Source organism: Dipodomys merriami, unplaced genomic scaffold (assembly GCF_024711535.1).
Source record: "Dipodomys merriami isolate MVZ:Mamm:240054 unplaced genomic scaffold, mDipMer1.0.p SCAF_198, whole genome shotgun sequence".
NCBI classification, from domain to species: domain Eukaryota; kingdom Metazoa; phylum Chordata; class Mammalia; order Rodentia; family Heteromyidae; genus Dipodomys; species Dipodomys merriami.
Genome location: NW_027203359.1, coordinates 1605108 through 1623572, shown reverse-complemented (window position 1 = coordinate 1623572; position 18465 = coordinate 1605108). Strand labels below are relative to the sequence as shown.

The following is an 18465-nucleotide window of genomic DNA, read 5'->3' as shown; positions in this document are numbered from 1 at the left end:
CTTGGAGAAAACCTCCCCTTCCACCTCAGCACCACATTCAAATTACTCATAAACACGAACATGGCTGAAATGATCACTGCAATGAGAAAAGACGATTCTAGCTTTCACAGCTCTGTGAATTAATTCTTCCATTTCATTAGCTGGTATCCGAATATGTTGAGTGATGGTAGCAAGGGAAAGGAGCGTGTCTACCTTCTTTGCTGCTAATTTACCCAACATTTCCATGTAAATATACATATATAAACACATGCAAATATATATGCAAATGTGTATCAATAAATATATGTAAATATGTTTACATGTACATATGTACATCCACATATACCTATTTACATATATACACACATACATACATGCATATATATTTTGGTGGTTTGAACTCAAGGGTTCTGAACTTGCTAGGCAGGCACTCTACCACTTGAGTCTTGAGCCATGCCCATAACCTTTTGTATATTATATTTAAATAGGGTCTCACATTTATGCCTGGGCTGTCCTGGACTGTGATCATCCTATTTATACTTCCTGCATAGCTGAGATCACAAAAGTGTGCCACCACACTCAGCTTTTTATTGGTTGAGATGGCTGGGGGGAAGAGGGGGGGACTCATGAACTTTTCTTCCCAGGCTGGCTTTAAACTCACATCCCACTGATCTTAGCCTCTCAAGTAGCTAGGACTGCAGGTATGAACGGCCATGCCCAGCTCTAGGTAGATACTTTTAGCACAAATTTTCTCTACTATTTCACTCCAACTGTATAAAGAGTTTAGCTATGGGAAGTTAGAATGCTATTTATGAAAAAGTCTAGTAAAGTCCTAATATTTATATGTCAAATACTAAACATGTACAATCAGCTTTTTCATCCAGCATTTGTTCCTTAAAAAATGTTTGCTGGTCTGGGAGCTTGAACTCAGGGCCTAGGTCTGTCTTTGAGCTTCTTTTGCTCAAGACTAGTGCTCTACCTCTTGAGCTTCTGGCTTTTTTGTGGTTAATTGAAGATAAGTGACACACACTTTCTTGCCTGGGCTGGCTTTGAACCGCAATCCCAATCCCCAGATCTCAGCCTCCAGAATAGCTATGATTACAGGTGTGAGCCATGGATGCCCAACTCTTGTGGTTTTTAACTTAACCTCTGTAAGTAAATAGCCTATAGATTTTCATGGTTTCATTGTTCATTAGTGGTAGCATCTCCACACTGATTTTAGCATACCAGTATCTGTGACAGTTACAAACAGAATTCAGGAAACCAACATGAACTCCTTGGGTCTTTATTAAATATAAATGCTTTACACCTTCATGGATTTTATATACTGTTAGGGTGCAGTTGACAACCAACCGTAAATATGGTAGGTTGTAGCGTGGGCCCTGTAGGCTGTGATTATTTATCACCTAACCTGCACCACAGAGGTCACCCCAGGAGCTCATCCATAGTGAATGTTTCACAAGTCCCCCTGTGACCTTGGCTAGCACACCAATGCCAAATTACCATAAAACATTTACTTCTCCCAAGTTCTCTACCTAGCTTGCCATGTGCCAGGAATCAACAGTTCACACACGGATCAGTACCAAGCTGCCAGCCACACTTGGAGAAGCATGGGGATGAGTTGGTACCAACACAGAACCAAGGGTATTTGATGATGGAGGCTGTGTGAGTCTCTTTACCATAACTGTAACAAAAGACCTCAGATAACTGACTTAAAATGAGGGAAAGTTTGTTTTTGCTCATGGTTTCAATCTATGGTTGGACCCATGGATATGAGCCCATGGAGAAGCCACACATTATGATGGTTAGCATATGGTTAGCATGTGGTGGTGCAAAGCTACTTGCCTTGTTACCGGGAGGAAGGAAGAGACCCGTGTCCCACAATCCCTTTTGAGGATGTACCTCCAGTGAATTTTCCACCACTTTCTGATGGTGCCAGGTGGGGGACTAAGTCTTTAACACATTGTCTCTGGGGGCCATTCTAGACCTAAACTACAGCAAGGGCCAATACAGGAAAGGGAGTTTCTCCAGGGAGACTTTTGGTCAGTTTTTAGCTTGAGACAGTAGTAGGTGGATGGCTATTCCATATCGTGAATTAGTAGGAAGAAGCACACTGGGCTATGTTAAATCTGGGGTGCTATTGAGTCGCGTGCATGGAGATGGATGGTAAGTATGGCGGCAGGGGGGCGGGGGAAGGGTTGGAACCTAGGGAATGAAGGCCTATCTGCAAATCACGAGCATCCAGATACAAAGTGTTTTGAGGAGAGCATATTATGTGTGTAATGTAAGAACTAACAAAATGGAAAAGCTTGAGGAAGTCGTTGAAATGATGCTTGGCTTCTATGCAAACTCTCAGCCATGGACTAAGGACACTGCAGCTTCTGTAGGAGGCAGCAAGCATCTGAGACAAGGGGAGGAGAGGCCAGGCATCAGGGAGTCTGGAGGAAAACGAGGCAAAGGGATGCATAAGCCAGTGACCAAAATCTCACCTTCTTGACTCATGGTCTTGTTTAAATACTACAGTGCTTTAAAATTGAACTGTGGACAACCTGAGGAATCTGGGTAACTGTCACATTAGCTATACACCTTACCTGTCAGAGACTAAGTCGTAGACTTGTGCTTCTATAGATGACAGATAGATAAATTGATAGACAGACAGGCAGACAAGTTGGTAGAGTCATCTAGTTAATGTAATTTTTATTGGATAGACAATTCAATATATTCCTTGTGACATTTACTTATCTCTTTTGAATTCTTTTCCAAAGTGGCCTTGAAGATGAAGATGACTAGGGTTTGACTAAAATTCTGAGAACAGAGCATGTACTCGGAGAAACTTTGCTAAGACACAGGGAAGGGCAAAGGCTACAATGTTCCATCAAGAACGTCTAGGGGGAAGAAACGTTGTGATGTTCTTTTTTCCATAGTCATGGAACACATGTTGCCTTTTAAAGATTTGTTTTATGAACTACAGACATTCCTTAATCTAGGAGACCATGGTGTGGCATAATTATTATTTCTTTTCTTTAAAAGCAATTTTATTTTTTAGGCCTGAGACTGGGATTCAAACTCAGTACCTGACACTTTTGCTCATTGGCTAGCACTCTACCCACTGAGCCACGCCTCCAACCTCTGGCATATTACCATTATTATTATTTTTTTTCCAGATTCTCTGCTGAGAGTTACAAAGCAAAATGAAATGAGTGTTGAGAGACAGCTGCTAAGTAATCTCTTCAGTGCATTTTGAATGAGACAGTGGCACCATTTCTGTGGCTAGCAAACAGCCACTTTCATTTTTCAAATGAGCTCTTACGATTTCTCCCTCTCACCCCGGCGGACTCCACTTGCAGCTAAGTCATTCATCACTTACAATGAGATGCATGGACCCCTCGAAAAAGTTTTTGCTCCTTCTGGCAACTTTGGAGTCCATGGCTTGAATTAGAAACCAACAGCTGGATTTGCATGCATAATTTGATAGTGACTGAGCACCTTTTATAGGCACTGAGGTTTTAATGACTAACAAGAGAGGCAGCCTAAGTCGGAATTCTGAGGAACACAACTTCCTTTAAGAGAAGAAGAGTTGAAAACTGGTCCTGAAAGCAAGAAGGACAGGGCTGTCAAAGGAAAGGAGCATGCTCAGAAGACAGGCTCAGAGGCTGATCCCCAAGAGATGGGCTGAAGTACCCACCGGCTTCAGCAACCGAAAGGTCACCGCCAAGGCAAGCCAGAGCAGTGTCTGCAGTTACTGGAGCAGAAACACGATCACAGTGGATTTGAAGGGGATTTGGATCTAAGTAGAGAAGTGAATGCAGTTTAGGCATAAAGCTTTAGACAGAAAAGAGAATGGCAGAGTGGGATGTAGAGGAGGCAGAATACAAAGCTCTGGTAGGCAGATTTTCCGAGTGGGGGTAGGGGGAGACAGTACCCATGCCACATGGACAGGAGGGGCGTGGCAGGCCAATGGTGAATGCTCTGAAACAACCTCCATCTCCTCATCCATATCGCGCACGAAACAGGACATCAGCAGTGCACAGTAAACCTGCCGAGGAGGCAGGTAGTCGAGGATACCTGGTGTTTTGATGCCTTCGATTTTCTTAGAGAAATTTTAGGAAGCAAAAGTCATTTTCTGAGAGTGGCAGGAAAGACAGAGGAGGAGGAGCCTGGAGAAAGTAGCAGAGAGATGAAAGAATTTCTGAGGGAAGATCTCCTTGCGAGAACGGAGGAATCCTGGCCCCTGGGGTCCAGCTGGGATGATGTATTATACACCATGTGTACTGCAGCTACTCGGCAACCTGCACATGTGGCAAGAAGGTAGAAAGCTGGGCTGATCTAAGGTTTGAGGTGATGCCAGGGCCCTGTGGTGAGCTTGTGACAGGCACTGGTAAGAATATGATGGACCATGGGCTCCAGGCTGGATAGGGAAAGAAGAGGGGGTATCTCGGAGTCTTAAAGTCTGAAAAAAAAAATCAAAGCAGACTAAGGGACTGGAGACCTGGGTCAAAGCTACTTGAGTGTTACAGGATCTGCATTAGACTCGGACCATACATACATTGCCACTAGAACTTGTACTTTTTTTAAAAAAAGGTAAACAGAGTAACTTTATTTGAAAATAAAAGAAAAGCCATGAGAGAAAATAGCGAAACTCTCCATCTTGAGAGGAGTGCAAACAGGAGCCCAATGAAATCTTCTTGGAGAGCAGCTATTATAGTAGACCCTACGTGTGTGTGTGTGTGTGTGTGTGTGTGTGTGTGTGTGTGTGTGTGTGTGTGTGTGTGTGCGTGTGTGTGTGCTGGTTCTAGGGCTTGAACTCTGGGTTTGGGCACTGCTCCTCAGCTTTCTTTGCACAAGGCTAGTACTCTACCACTTGAGCCACAGTTCCACTTCTGGCTTTTTTGGTAGTTAATTGGAGGTAAGAGTCTCGTGGATTTTCCTGGCTGGCTTCAAGCTATGATCCTCAGGTCTTGGCCTCCTGAGTATTCTGGATTACAGGCATGCGCCACCAGCTCCCAGCTTAGATCCTGAGTTTTTAAGGGCTCCACTTTGGTCCTTTGGCTGCACCCCTCTCCAGAGAGCAAGGGGTTTATATGCTTCTCCTCTTGGACAATATTCCAGGTACCTGGGACTCTAAAATTACTCCCCCAAACAGCCCTGTGTACCCTTAGTTTCTGCTTCCCTCGAATAGCCTGCCACCCTTTTGTAAACATTTCCTCCATTAAAATCCCCTGAATTTAAGTACCAGAATAACACTCTATTTTCTGCTAACTAAGAGGATGAATAGAAAAGGATACTAAGCTCATGATAGTAATGCTGACTACAATTCTGTAGCTAGGCTATTGCGAAGAAAGCAGCAGATGACGGAAGGGATAGAGATGAAGGTCACTAGCTGGAGAAACTTTAAGAACTGAAGATCTAAAGTACGGAGTGGCTTTGATGATGGCAGGGCTCTGAGGACCTAAGAGATACCGCTGACCCAGGAGGACATGGAGGGCAGGCAGTGAGAGAATGGTCACAAGAGCAGGTCTGTAGAAGAGTTGGCCACGATGCTCTCCCTGCCTGGGGAGGAGACCCCTCCCACAGGCCAGCTAGGAAATGCTCTTAGGGAAGAACCCTATTTTCAGTTGAAATGCAGCAGCAGCTGCAATGTCTTACCGTCCAGGCCCGAATGTAGAAAGGGATTCCAGGATGCTCTCAAAAAATCTGGGATGGGAAAAGAGTAGCGGCTGAGGCAGAATACATCAGGACCCAAGTGGAATGGATAAGGGGCAACTGGAGAGAAGGGAAGGGCTTCTCTTTCCAACAAAGATGATGCGGCCAGGCCTGATGGGAGTTGTAGACACTGAGGACAAGGGTCTTGCTGTTATTCTGTCACAGACTCAATGATTTCCAGGAGACTTCATTATATGAGTTAAGGAATGGGGCCCAGGCTTCTCTGAGATGACAATGGGAAAAATAAAAACAGAAGAGAGAAGATACAGCGGGGAGCCAAGATGTGGAAAGGCTCAGCAAGCAGCTCAAATGGCCTTGTTCAATCCAAAGGCATCAGGCAATCCTGCCCTCTAGATTAGATCTGCTCAGCATTGCCTGCGCCTTTCCCTTTATCAGGACTCTTGTACTATACTGCAGTCTATGCTATCATATATTCATCACATGGGAATTAAATTCATCAGGATTAGAAATCTAGGAAGATTATGACATAACACTAAAGTATATATCCGAAATAAACACCCAGGCCTTAAATGTTTAAATAAATATTTAAATATGTAGACAGTTATGCAAAGTCATATACCTGGAATCCAGTGTTATTGAATGACTCATCTATCAAAGCTACTTGAGAGATCTCCTTTGGTAGTTTCAACAGAGAAACTGTTTCATATGGTGCATGACTTAAATAGATTGTGGAGGCCCATCAGCTGCTCCTCAAAAACAACTGCCTCCATTGTGTCTGCCTCACCATTTCCCTCGTGCTGAACACGGGGTGTTCCAAGGCTTGGGAGGCCTCTGTTTCCGTAACAACCGCTGAAGAACAACGATCAAACCCGGCAAGAATTGGCATCTGTCAGCTATGAATGTGGACCGTTAATTATGCGAGACAAATATGGTGTATTCAAGAAAACAGTACTCATTCATCGGCCTTTTTCAAAAATGGAAAAGCACTACATTTAATTTGTGGTTCTGTGCATTTTGAATGGGTAACTCAATGAAGCAATAAATGTATTCCTAATGAACAGATTTTTCTACATAGGGGCACTCTTGATGGCAATGGCATAACTGAAGATTTAACCTGGTGAATAGAAAAGGAAGTACGGAAACATATACCAATAATTTGAATTGGCCAGAAAATGATGTCTGGGTTTCTTTAAGAATCACTATGGGCGAGGGCTAAATTTTAGGTTGTAATGGAAATGCAGCGTGTGTAAAGAAATCCGATTGCTGTAATTAAATTACCAGTGTCTAAAGTCTGATACAGACTCAGCTCTCTGTATGTCCTCAACACCATGTCCCCTTGCCATGCTTGGTCCCTCTATGCTGCTTCTCCTTGCTCCCAAACCCCCTGGCTCCCCTCCCAACACAGTACTCTGGGCACCATGGTACTTGCCTTTTGAATGAAACTATATTCCATCCTCCATTTCTTCAGCTAGAGCTCTTACCTCATGCTTTGACAGAACTTGGTTTCCTGTTGAAGACATGGCCTCCCTCCACCTTTCTCCCAGCTCCTTGGCCCTCCTGACTCTTCTGGAACATCTCATCCTATTGATTTCCCCTTTCTGCTCATGAACATGCAGCCTTCTCTGTCTACTAGCTCCGTCTTGTAGACACAGTCTTTGCCAATCACTCCATCTCTCCCTTTTTTCCTCCTTTCCACATCTGCCATTGTTGCTCTTTCTCTACCTCCTTTCTTTCTTATTTTTCAACCTGTGGGAGCCAACTAGTCCAGACCCACTGTGGTGTGGACAGTGAACACTCAACAACAATTTCTTTGTTGTTAAAAAAATTTTTTTCCTCAGATGCCAGGTACTGGTGGCTCACATTGTAATTCTAGCCATGCAAGAGGCTGAGATCTAAGGATTGCAGTTCAAAGCCAGGCTGGGCAGAAAAGTTGTGAGACTTTTAACTCCTATTAACCACCAGAAAACCAGAAGTAGATCTGTGGCTCAAAGTGATAGAGCACTTGCCTCAGAAAAGCTCAGGAACTGTTTAAGCCCCATGACAAACAACAGCAACAACAACACCACCTTCTCAGAAGACTTACTGATGGACCTGTTTAATCCAACCTTTCTTAATCCTCTATTCCCTTGGCCTCATTGGGTTTTCTTAATTCTGTGGGATCTTTGTTTAGCCACCACTGCATGCTCTCCTTTCTTTGCTTATCCCTTGAGTATTGGTACTGTCCATGGGCTCTCTCTCTCTCTCTGACAGTCTGCTCTTCTGGTTCTCTCTCTGTGAGCACCCTCATCTTTCAGTGATGATTTATATGTGTAGGACTCTCCAGTGGATGTCTCCAGTCCAGCTGTTCCTGCTTAGCATCAGAACCACATAACCAATGCTGACTGGGCAACTCTTCCCATGCGCCCCATGGAAGGGAACCAAATGGGATTCCTCCTTCTGCCCTGGAAACCTACACATCCTGTGTTCCTTCTGCCAGGGAATGCTATCTGCCTTCTTAATCACACTCAGTGTGCTGACCTGCCCTATACATCAGTATCTTTTAAGTCTACCTACATCACTCCGCCCCTTCAGCCATACTGTAGCTGGGTGCCATCCTCTGTGTTAGAGTCTTAGAGGGGCTCTCATCTAACTGCAAGCTACTGTCCCTCTCCTGCCTTCAAACTCTCCACACACCTATTTCCCCTAGAACAAGGCCTTCTGGCTGCACCATCTGCTCTCCGTGTCACACCATCCATCCTCCATCCTGTGTTCTAGTTAAGCATCGCTTCCTCATTTCTACAACCAAAGGATTTTACAGATGACTGCTCACCTGGTTCTAGTGCAAGTATTAGTAGCCTGAATGACTCTTATTCAGCCTTTAAGAATCAGCAGACGCACTAATTCTTCTAGAAGTCTCCCCTGGGTTCCCTTATCACTTTGTGCTTCTCCCATGACCATACTTTACGAGAATTAGTTGCTTAATTGTAGACAACTACTTACTCCCTGGGCAAGGCCCGTATCTGACCAGTCCAGCATACTCTGCCTTCTCTACCCCAGGCCAGGATGTATCCCCTACAGCTGTAATGCTCAAAAATTTTGGCCTTGGGGCTCCTTTACATTCTTTTTTTTTTTTTCCAGGGCTGAGGACCAAACCTAGGGCCTTGCGTGCGCCGTGCACCCTTCCGCTGGGCTAAACCCCCAGCCTCTCCTTTACATTCTTAAAAACTGACTGCAGGGGCTGGGAATGTGGCTTATTGCTTGCTTAGCATGCATGAAGCCCTGGGTTCGATTCCTTAGTGCCACATAAACAGAAAAAGCTGGAAGTGACAATGTGGCTCAAGTGGTAGAGTGCTAGCCTTGAGCAAAAAAGAAGCTCAGGGATAGTGTCCAGGCCCTGAGTCCAAAGCCCAGGACTGGCAGAAACACACACACACACACACACACACACACACACACACATACACACACACCCCTCCACAAAAGAAACACACACACACACACACACACACACACACACACACACCCCTCCACAAAAACAACCTGTAACAAATTCTCTCTCTCCCTCCCTCCCCCCTCCTCTCTCTTTCTCCCTCTCCCTCTATCTCTGACTGTCTTTCATGCCAGTACTGGGTCTTGCCTTGCACTCAGAGCCTAGGTATTGTCCCTTAATGTTATCACTCAAGATTAGTACTCTACTTCTTGAGCCATACTTCCACTTCTAGTTTTTGGTGGTTAATTAGAAAAGAGTTCTATGGACTTTGCTGCCCAGGCTGGCTTTAAACTATGATCTTCAAATTTCAGCCTCCTGAGTAACTAGGTTTATAGGTATGAATCATCAGTGCCTGGCACAAGTTTCTTTTGTTAAGGTTTGTATTTATCAAAATGTGTCACACTAAAAATGAGTTAAAACTGAGGATGTTTTAAATTTATTTTTTCAGTCATGGGGCTTGAACTCTGGGCCTGGGTGCTATCCCTCAGCTCTTCAGCTCAAGGCTATAGTACTCTACCACTTGAGCTACAGCGCCACTTCCGGTTTTCTGGTGGTTTTATTAGAGATAAGAGTTTCATGACCTTTCCTGCCTGGGCTGGCTTTGAACCCGATCTTCAGATCTCAGCCTTCCGAGAAGCTAGGATTACAGACATGAGCCACCAGCGCCCAGCTTGTTTTTAAATATTCACTTCAAAACAACAATAAATCCACTGCATTTCAGTGCATTTTTATGAAAACTAATTTCACAAAAAAAATAGCAAGAAGACTATCATGATTTTACATTTTTTAGGTCTTTAAAATATTGTGTAAGTATTGAAAATATTGCATAATAAATTATAGTTATATTTGCATAGCTGCTTCTAAATTCCCTTTGAGCAAATATGGTTATGATATGTAGCAAAAAGTATGGCCTTCCACAGATATGTAGATGGAAATAGTATTTTAATAGTCTTTTGACATGATTGCAGATATTCTTGTCAAAGAGTATGGTATACTTGTTGGATATGGTGGTTCACCTTCTGTAATCCCAGCTACTTGAAAAGAACAGATTAGGAAAGTCCAGATTTGAAGCCACGCTGGACAAAAGTTAGTGAAATCCCATCTTAATAATGATAATAATAATAATGATAATAATAGTAATAATAACAATAATAAAACTAGGCATAGTGATACTTGTCTGGAATCCCAGCTACATGGGGTCATGGCAAGGTAGAGTGTGGCCCAAGGCCAATCAGGGAAAAAAACATATGACACATTATTTGAAAGCAAATAACTTAAAGCAAAAAAGGCTGGGAGCGTGGCTTACGTAGTAGAGTACCTGCCAAGCAAGGGCAAGGTACTGTATTCAAACCTCAGTACTGAAAAACAAACAAACAAAAAAACACCTCACAATACTGTACACTTAATAAGTTACATTTCCTTTAAGGCTGGCTGCAATCAACACGTGAAGCAGTATCAATTAACCTCTCATATTTTATTACATTATATGGATTTTTGTCAGTACTTTCCATGGATTTTTCACCTAACCAAGATGTGTAGCTTCTGTAACATCATACGCTGGACATTGAAATATAGGTATTCATTCATGTTATAGATCTTCTAAATGCTAACACATTTCCTTACACAATATAAAAACATGCTGTTTGTTAATATCACTACTGAACTCATCACAAAAGTCTTTATTGAGAAACTGTCAAGTTCACCAGAGGAAATACAAGCTTCCCAAATTCTAATTATCACTTGAAAGCTCAAATTCTGTCATTGGCAACAAATTCTATCAGCTGTTTTTTTTTCTTGAGATGACAGGCTTATTTCATTCACTTCTGAGAAAATGTCCACCAAATTACCATGGTCCGAGCCACGGCAATCTGTCAGTCACGACAGTGCTCCGCAAAGGGGAGGCCGGCTGGGAGCTCACGAAGGCCATGCTGACACAGTTTTCCTGGAGATACACATGAGACCACGGAAGGTGATCAGAATGGCATGTGAATACTCCAAAGATGAGCATTTGAGGAGCTAATCAATTCTTTTGTTTCATCCAACACATTCTTATATGAAATGGAGCCTTCTTTCTGTGTGGGAAAGGGAAAAACTACAGTAGTTCGGTCCAACTGTCTTGACACGGCTCAATTCAGTGAAGTAACCCAGACAACTTTACCTGCTTCTGATTTTGTGCCATCCATGCAGATGCCAACAGAGGGGAGCAAGGTAAACGTTATCTCCATGATAGGAAAAGGTTTTGGTCATACAAAGTCCACACGTACAGCATTTCTAGGAAGATGACTAACACCAGGAAGGCCATCTGTCGTAAGCAATTTGGATCATGGGCCTCCTGATCTGAAATCTCTCTTGAGCATCTTCTGCACGGCTAATCCCACCCCCATTCTTCCCTCTCCAGCTGCCCAGTTGCTTCCTGTTGCTCTCCAACTTCCCATCCAACACATACTTGTGGTTCAAGCCCAAGAGTTAACACCTAGGCCTTAATAAATATCTCTATGGAACTAAATTTTCCCGGCTTCACTTTTGTTGTTAATTCTGGGACCTGTGTTTCCACGTCAGCTCTCTGGCTTCAGGCCCCATGATCTGATCAAGAGCAAGGTAAGCTCTCCTTGGTATTTTGTTTTTCTGGACCACTGTGAGGTGACCTGCCAGGGTGCACCTCCCACTAGTACTGTCTTGCAATGTGGGGGGACAGAGACAATGGGAAGGAGATTTATAGCAATTAGCCTTATAGCTATAAAGCTGCAGTGCTATAGAATTATAATGATCAGAATCAATTTGTATCAATTGAGCAACTAGAGATTTGGAATCAATTAATATTGCTTAGGAATATATCTAGCTAGAATATAAAGTACAACTGTTTCTGTTGTCTTACAGCTTGTGAGACTAGGTGAAACAATCTTTCAGTCTAGGGAAAGAGTGAAAACAAGATTTCATCTGGTCAAGGGGCAGTCGCTGAAGTGAGTACACAGACTGACTAGTTGGCTGTGTGCTCATCCACTGCTATTCACACAGTACTTTCTGAATATGCATCTGGAGTCCATGCAAGGGGGAGACCTTGGCAAAAGCATTGTTTAATTAAAAAGTTGGACTTCGGTGTACACAGGACAAGTTAAACATATCATTTTCTGAAAATAGCTTTCAGCAAATAACAAACTAATTTAGAACCAGAGTAATATGATTTTCAAGTTACCTTATTAATTCATTTCTTAAATCATGAAAGAAGTTTCCTTCTCCTTGTATACTTTTTCTTACATCCCTTTTGTGAGTGTCTTGAATTTGGGTTTTCACATTGGTACAACTCCCTTGCACTTTAGCCATGGATTGTATGTGGGAAATAACCTCCCAATGGTTGAAGAATCAGATACAGAATGGAAAAATGTCCTGTGTGCCTTTCTTCAAGGAAAGCCCAGGAAGGTCTGGGAGACTTGGAAAAGATGTCTCATGCTGTCCCAACAGTGCAAGGCAGCACTGTGATGGAATTCTAGGAGATACCACAAGTCTCTGCTCTGTAGAAAAAGGCTGAAGATGGACAATAAGAAAGCAAAAGCCCATGAGGACTCCCCATTCTACTGGCAGGTCCCCGGGGCCAGGAATCCTCAGTGCAGCTACTCCCCTTCTTCACAAACAGGAACACACTTGGTCTCATGGCCACCGAGTAACAGTTCTTCATAGGATCTGGGCAATGCATGCACACTGGTCCAGATTAGAATATTGGTCCCATCACTTACAAGCCGGGTGACCTGAGGCTTAACCTCTCTAGTCTTCAGAGACCTCGTGTATAAAATAGAGTCAGAAAGGAGACCCATTTTATGAACTTTTATTGTAAGACTGGAGAGAGATGGTCTGTATAAAGTGCTTAGCAATGCTGGTATGCAGTAAGTCTGAAATGACAGCATTACACTTCTGTAAGCACAAGCCATATGTTTCCTAGGAGAAGAAAGGAACCTGGGCCTTCAGATATATTCTTAGATATCTTTCTAGATTCCATGGCACTTTTTTTTTTCATTCTTCAAGACAGTATAGTTCACACCAGTTTTCTCTACTTTCTCATGTGTGTGTGTGTGTGTGTGTGTGTGTGTGTGCGCACGCGCGCGTGCGCACATACTGGGGCTTAAACTTACTTGGCTTTTTGTTATAGTGATAAGAGACTGGACTCAGATTTGGCTGTCCAGGCTGGCTTCAAACTTTGATTCTCAGATCTCAGCCTTCTTAGAAGCTAGGCTTTGCTCTACTTTCTAATTGCCAATTTACTTCTGACCTCAGGGCCTGCCTCTGTCCCTACTATTTCATTCATACTGCCATCGTGAACTCTCCATGTTTGCATTATTGCCAAATCCAAGGGATCTTCAAGTGCTTACACGTAGCCATCTCCTGGTGGTATTGAAGACTATGGATCATTCATTTGTTTTCTTCCTCCTCCTTCTCCTCCTCCTCTTCCTCTTCTTCCCCCCCTTCTCCTTTTTTTTTTTTTTTTTTTTGGGTCCAGTCGTGGGGCCTGTACTCTGGGCCTGGGCGCTTTCCCTCAGCTCTTCAGCTCAAGGCTAGCACTCTACCACTTGAGCCACAGTGCCACTTCGGCTTTTTTTTCTGTTTATGTGGTGCTGAGGAATTGAACCCAGGGCCCCATGCATGCAAGGCAGGCACTCTACCACTGAGCCACCTTCCCAGCCCCTCCTTTTTTTTTTTTTTTGGTAGGTCATGGGGCCTGAACTCTGGGCCTGGGCGCTGTCCCTCAGTTCTTCAGCTCAAGGCTAGCACTCTACCACTTAAGCCACAGCACTACTTCCAGCTTTTTCTGCTTATGTGGAGGAATCAAACCCAGGGCCTGATACATGCAAGGCAAGTACTCTACCACTGAGCCACCTTCCCAGTCTCCATTCACTTGTTTTCTAAAGTCTTGTCTTTTAGCTACCAGTGATCCAGGGCCGCATCCTTGTTTCTGCTTTTTTCATTCCATAGATCTTCTTGTGTGACCTCAACATACCAACAATTTCAGGCACCAAAGACTTTGGTTCACCAGTTGATTCCATCTGGCTTGTCTGTCTGCAGAGGAGACCCTGCATGTATACTGCATGTAAGAGAGTGGATTCTAAAGGCAGACAAGCCTAGATTCCAGACACTTCTCTGTGCTTACCAGGTGCTTTGCTTGGCTATGACAATATTCCTTCAGTATTTATTTATGTCTTGGTGCTGGTTCTGGGGCTTGAACTCATGGCCTGGATGCTGTTTCTTAGCTTTTTTTTTTTGTTGTTCAAAGCTAGAGCTCTCTCATTTGAGCCATGCTTCTTTTTCCAGCTTTTTGCTGGTTGAGTGGAGATTAAGAGTCTCGTGGACTCTCAGATCTCAGCCTCCTGAGAAGCTAGGAATACAGGCATTAGCCACCTGTACCTGGCCTTAACTTAGTTTAGATCACTTCTGTCCCAGGATGTCTGACCATATGCTATTAGTTTTGAAGTTTTGATCTCACCTGCCCCCACTCCCATCATCCTTCACTCTCCATGACCCAGACTTAGCACACATCTTCCTGTTCCTCCTCTCTCTTGGCCTGTGTCCCAGCATTCCTTCCACCACAATGTCCATAGCTCCACCCCCCTGTGTCTGCCAGGATGGCTCCTGTTCCTCAGCTTCCAGCTTGAGCATGGGACTAAATGTCCAACAATGGGAATTAGGTTGGGATAGTTCCAACAGCCAACAACTGACAGATTGCTTAGACAGACAATGCTGGGTTTAAGACATATGTTTCATAATCCTATTTTGGTAGGGAAGAATGAAGATATACTCAGAAAAGGATTTAAAAAGTTAGTCTAGAGGTTTCAGCAGTGATTTCTGAAATGTAAATGGGATTGAAGCTTGTTTGCTTGTCTCTATAGCTTCTGTAATAAACAAACATTGCTTCTGTAACTAACACTCCCCCTCCCATATTTTCAGTAAGATACTTTGTTAATACCTGGGCATTTTAGTGGTTCATTAATACAATAGATTTAGACAAGGATGGCTGGTACAGAAAAACAACTTGGAAAGTAACATGAAATAAGTAATAAGTAGTAAAAAATAAGTACTACTTAAGAACATGAAAATGGTCACATGCTATAAAAAATGAGCAGGACAGAGAAAACAAATACTCAAGAGATTAACTTTCAACCAATGTGTGATTTCAGCAAGATTATTGGGTTGACTACATTGCTGGTACTAGGGCTTCAACTTCGGGTCTTGCACCTGCTTGGCTTTCTTGCTCACAGTTGGTGCTCTATCACCCAAGCCACATTTCCACATCTGGGATTTACTACATTGTATTTTCCTGAATTCAATGTTATTATTAACTTTACCTTCTTTTTTTTTTTTTTTGTCGGTCATGGGGCTTGAACTCTGGGTTTGGGCGCTGTCCCTCAGCTCTTTGGCTCAAGGCAAGCGCTCTACCGCTTGAGCCACAGCACCACTTCCGGTTTTCTAGTGGTTTTATTGGAGATAAGAGTGTCACGGACTTTCCTGCCCGGGCTGGCTTTAAACCACGATCCTCAGATCTCAGCCTCCTGAGTAGCTAGGATTACAGGCGTGAGCCACTGGCGCCTGGCTAACTTTACCTTCTTGACAACTGATTTCTCTTTGCCACATTAGGAAAACAACTGAACTCCTCAGAGCACATCGCTCCTTTCTTCTGATCACTGATCTAGCTACTTATTGCCATCTCCTTGCCACAGGTCCTCTTCCTTCCCAACAGTCATGTGTCTTTGTTCTGGTAAAGCAACTCTGTGGCCCTGGAGCTGTCATGTAGTTTCAGTTTTCTATGCCTTTGCATTTGTGTTCTCTTAAATGCCTCTTAGCCACATGCATGTGGCACATCTACTTGCACTGATACAGTGTGATTAGCATCATCTTTGAGTATAGCACCAATACAAGTTGCACCTGCTTTATGGACCTGGTTGTGTTTTCTTTGCCTGGTCCATTCTGAGCATCTCACATTGTGTACTCTGTACATCAATATCATTTTTTTTGTGTGATGTAGCAAGTTGCAAGAGAGTGTTTTGAGGGGTGATGCTGGGATTTGAATTCAAGGCCTTCTACTTGTTTGGTGGGTGCTTTACCACTTGAGTCACAACTCCAGAGAAGATGCCAACATTTCAGGCTCCACCACAATATCTGTTGAATTAGAAACTCCGAAAATAGGACCAGAAAGATGTTCAATGTACTCGCTCCACTCACCTCCCCTTGGTAAAATATGAGCCATTCTTTCCCAAACTCTACAGGTGAGTCTTCTGCATCTAAAGTTTAAGAGGCATTGGTATACAGGCCAAGAATTGGTCACTACTGCCAGAATGCATTGACAAACAATTGGGACACTCCTTAACGTTATTTTTTTAAAAATCCAGTCCTTCCAATCTTTGGCTTTTGTACATGTAAACTCAGATTTCATATACATAGAAAATAACCAGTCATGTCAAAAATGTCCAGAGAGGCTTTATTTAATTGTTGGCTCCCTGAAGAACGTTTAACTTCCTCTTCTAAAAGGAGGATATAAACACTAGACTTCATTTGACAGGGCTTTACTTATTCCTGGTTCTTTGTTTCCTAACATCTTGAGATTCCTTAAAACTAAGTTTGTGTTATAATAACTCCTCATTTGGGATGGGAAATGTGGGCCCATATCTTGCCTAGGACCACAGTGTAGTTTAGTGGTAGGGGAAGGGTGGGGAGGGGTTATGGATTCAGCCTGAACAGCCTCCAAATTTCAATCTGCTACTCCATGTTCTTTTTTACCTGGAGTTTTATCACAGGAATTAACTTGAGGTAGAGACTAGGGTGGGCTCCACCCAACACTCTATTTTGTGATGAGACAGTTTAAAGTACAAAACTCCTTACCCTCTAGCCTCATGGCCTGAAGGACATTCTTATTGGGCCAGAAATGATTTGTTGGCTTTGTAACATAGGCGGCCTTTTTACATCTCCTTCTGTAGCGGCTGAAATCTTGGCCCAACTCCAAATGCCCCACTTGGGTTTTGTTCAGGAACGATTTCTTCCAGCTGCTTTATTTGTTCCACAATTACATGTATGAGCTTCCAGAATGTGCAAGATCACAAGTCAAATGAAAGGCTTCAGTTCTCAGTTTGCATAAAGAGATAAAATTTGAAACCAAGGAAAACAACAAAACTTGGCTAAATGAAGGGCTAAGTATAAATGAGACAATAGTATTCCCACTAAAAGGTCAGCACAGGCTAACATGCCGAAGGAAAACAGACCCTGCAGAGAAATCATGGGATTGTTGTACTGCATTTATGGTCAGTCACACTAGCAAAAGGGGGTCTTGGCTTCTCCTGAAGCACTCACAACTTGAGGGCTCAGAGAAAGGAAAAGCACATTGGTATCTGACAAGAAAAAAGACAAAAGTGACCATATAATACAGTGTTCCTTATTGGAAGAATTGGAAGGGAATATCTAAAAGTAAATTTGGGCAACCTTATGATCGGCTATGGTCTTGGGAACCATGATCCAAAGATTGTTGGTGAATACAGTCACAATGTTTAACATATATATGTGAAAATGGAACCAGGTAGCGGGGGAATGGGTAGAGTTGGGAGACACGGGGGAGAAAGATGGCGGAAGTAATATTCATTAAGATGCATTGTATTCATGCACTGATATACTAGATGGAAAATTCTTCATACAAAGATAATTTAAAGATAGGATGTTAAAAAAATGAAGAGTGCTGGATACTGGTAGCCCATGCCTATAATCCTAGCTACTAAAGAGACTGAGATCTGAGGATCACAGTTCAAAGGGAACCAGGGCAGGAAAGTCTGTGAGCCTCATATCTCCAATTAACTATCACAAAGCTACAAAGAGAGCTGCGGCTCTACAAATAGAGCACTAGCCTTGAACAAAAGAGGGTAAGGGGCAGTGTCCAGACCCTGTGTTCAAACCCAAGGATTAGCACCAGGAGGGAGGGAGAGAGAGAGAGAGAGAGAGAGAGAGAGAGAGAGAGAGAGAGAGAGAGAGAGAGAGAGAGAGAGAGAGAGAGAGAGAGAGAGAGAGAGAGAGAGAGAGAGAAATTGTATCATCAAATGCCAAAAGGGACTTTAGATACCTTTCTTAAGCAAAATCTGAGGTTAGTCTTATGAATGTCAACATACATACTGGAAAGTATTTGACATGGATGGAGCTCTGTCATCACTTGGGCCTCACATACATAGACACATCTTTTGACTATGGTGAGAGCACAATGGTTGGTATATTGCAAATGGGCTAACTGTTGTATATAAGGAAAATCAAAGGCAAGGAAGCCTTCAGAAGATTGGGTATAAACAGTGAAGATGCTCCATCAGAAGCAATCTGAACCAAGAGCCAACAGTTTATTT

At 43.2% G+C, this 18465-nt stretch overlaps 1 protein-coding gene across 6 annotated transcripts in view; it reads right to left on the bottom strand.

Moving 5' to 3' along the window:
* The window catches only part of LOC138831497 (EF-hand calcium-binding domain-containing protein 11), a 139565-nt gene that overhangs the window by 31777 nt on the left and 89323 nt on the right, over positions 1-18465 (bottom strand). For 2 of the 6 annotated variants that reach the window (XM_070028578.1, XM_070028576.1), the window contains exon 7: positions 1273-2417. The exons of 1 other annotated variant lie outside the window; for it this stretch is intronic. In XM_070028578.1, the coding sequence (XP_069884679.1) occupies positions 2117-2417 (301 nt within the window). In that variant the 3' untranslated portion in view covers positions 1273-2116. Of the gene's footprint in view, positions 1-1272; positions 2418-18465 lie in introns of those variants that run through there. 3 more of the 6 variants (XM_070028580.1, XM_070028579.1, XM_070028575.1) reach the window with 2 other exon arrangements.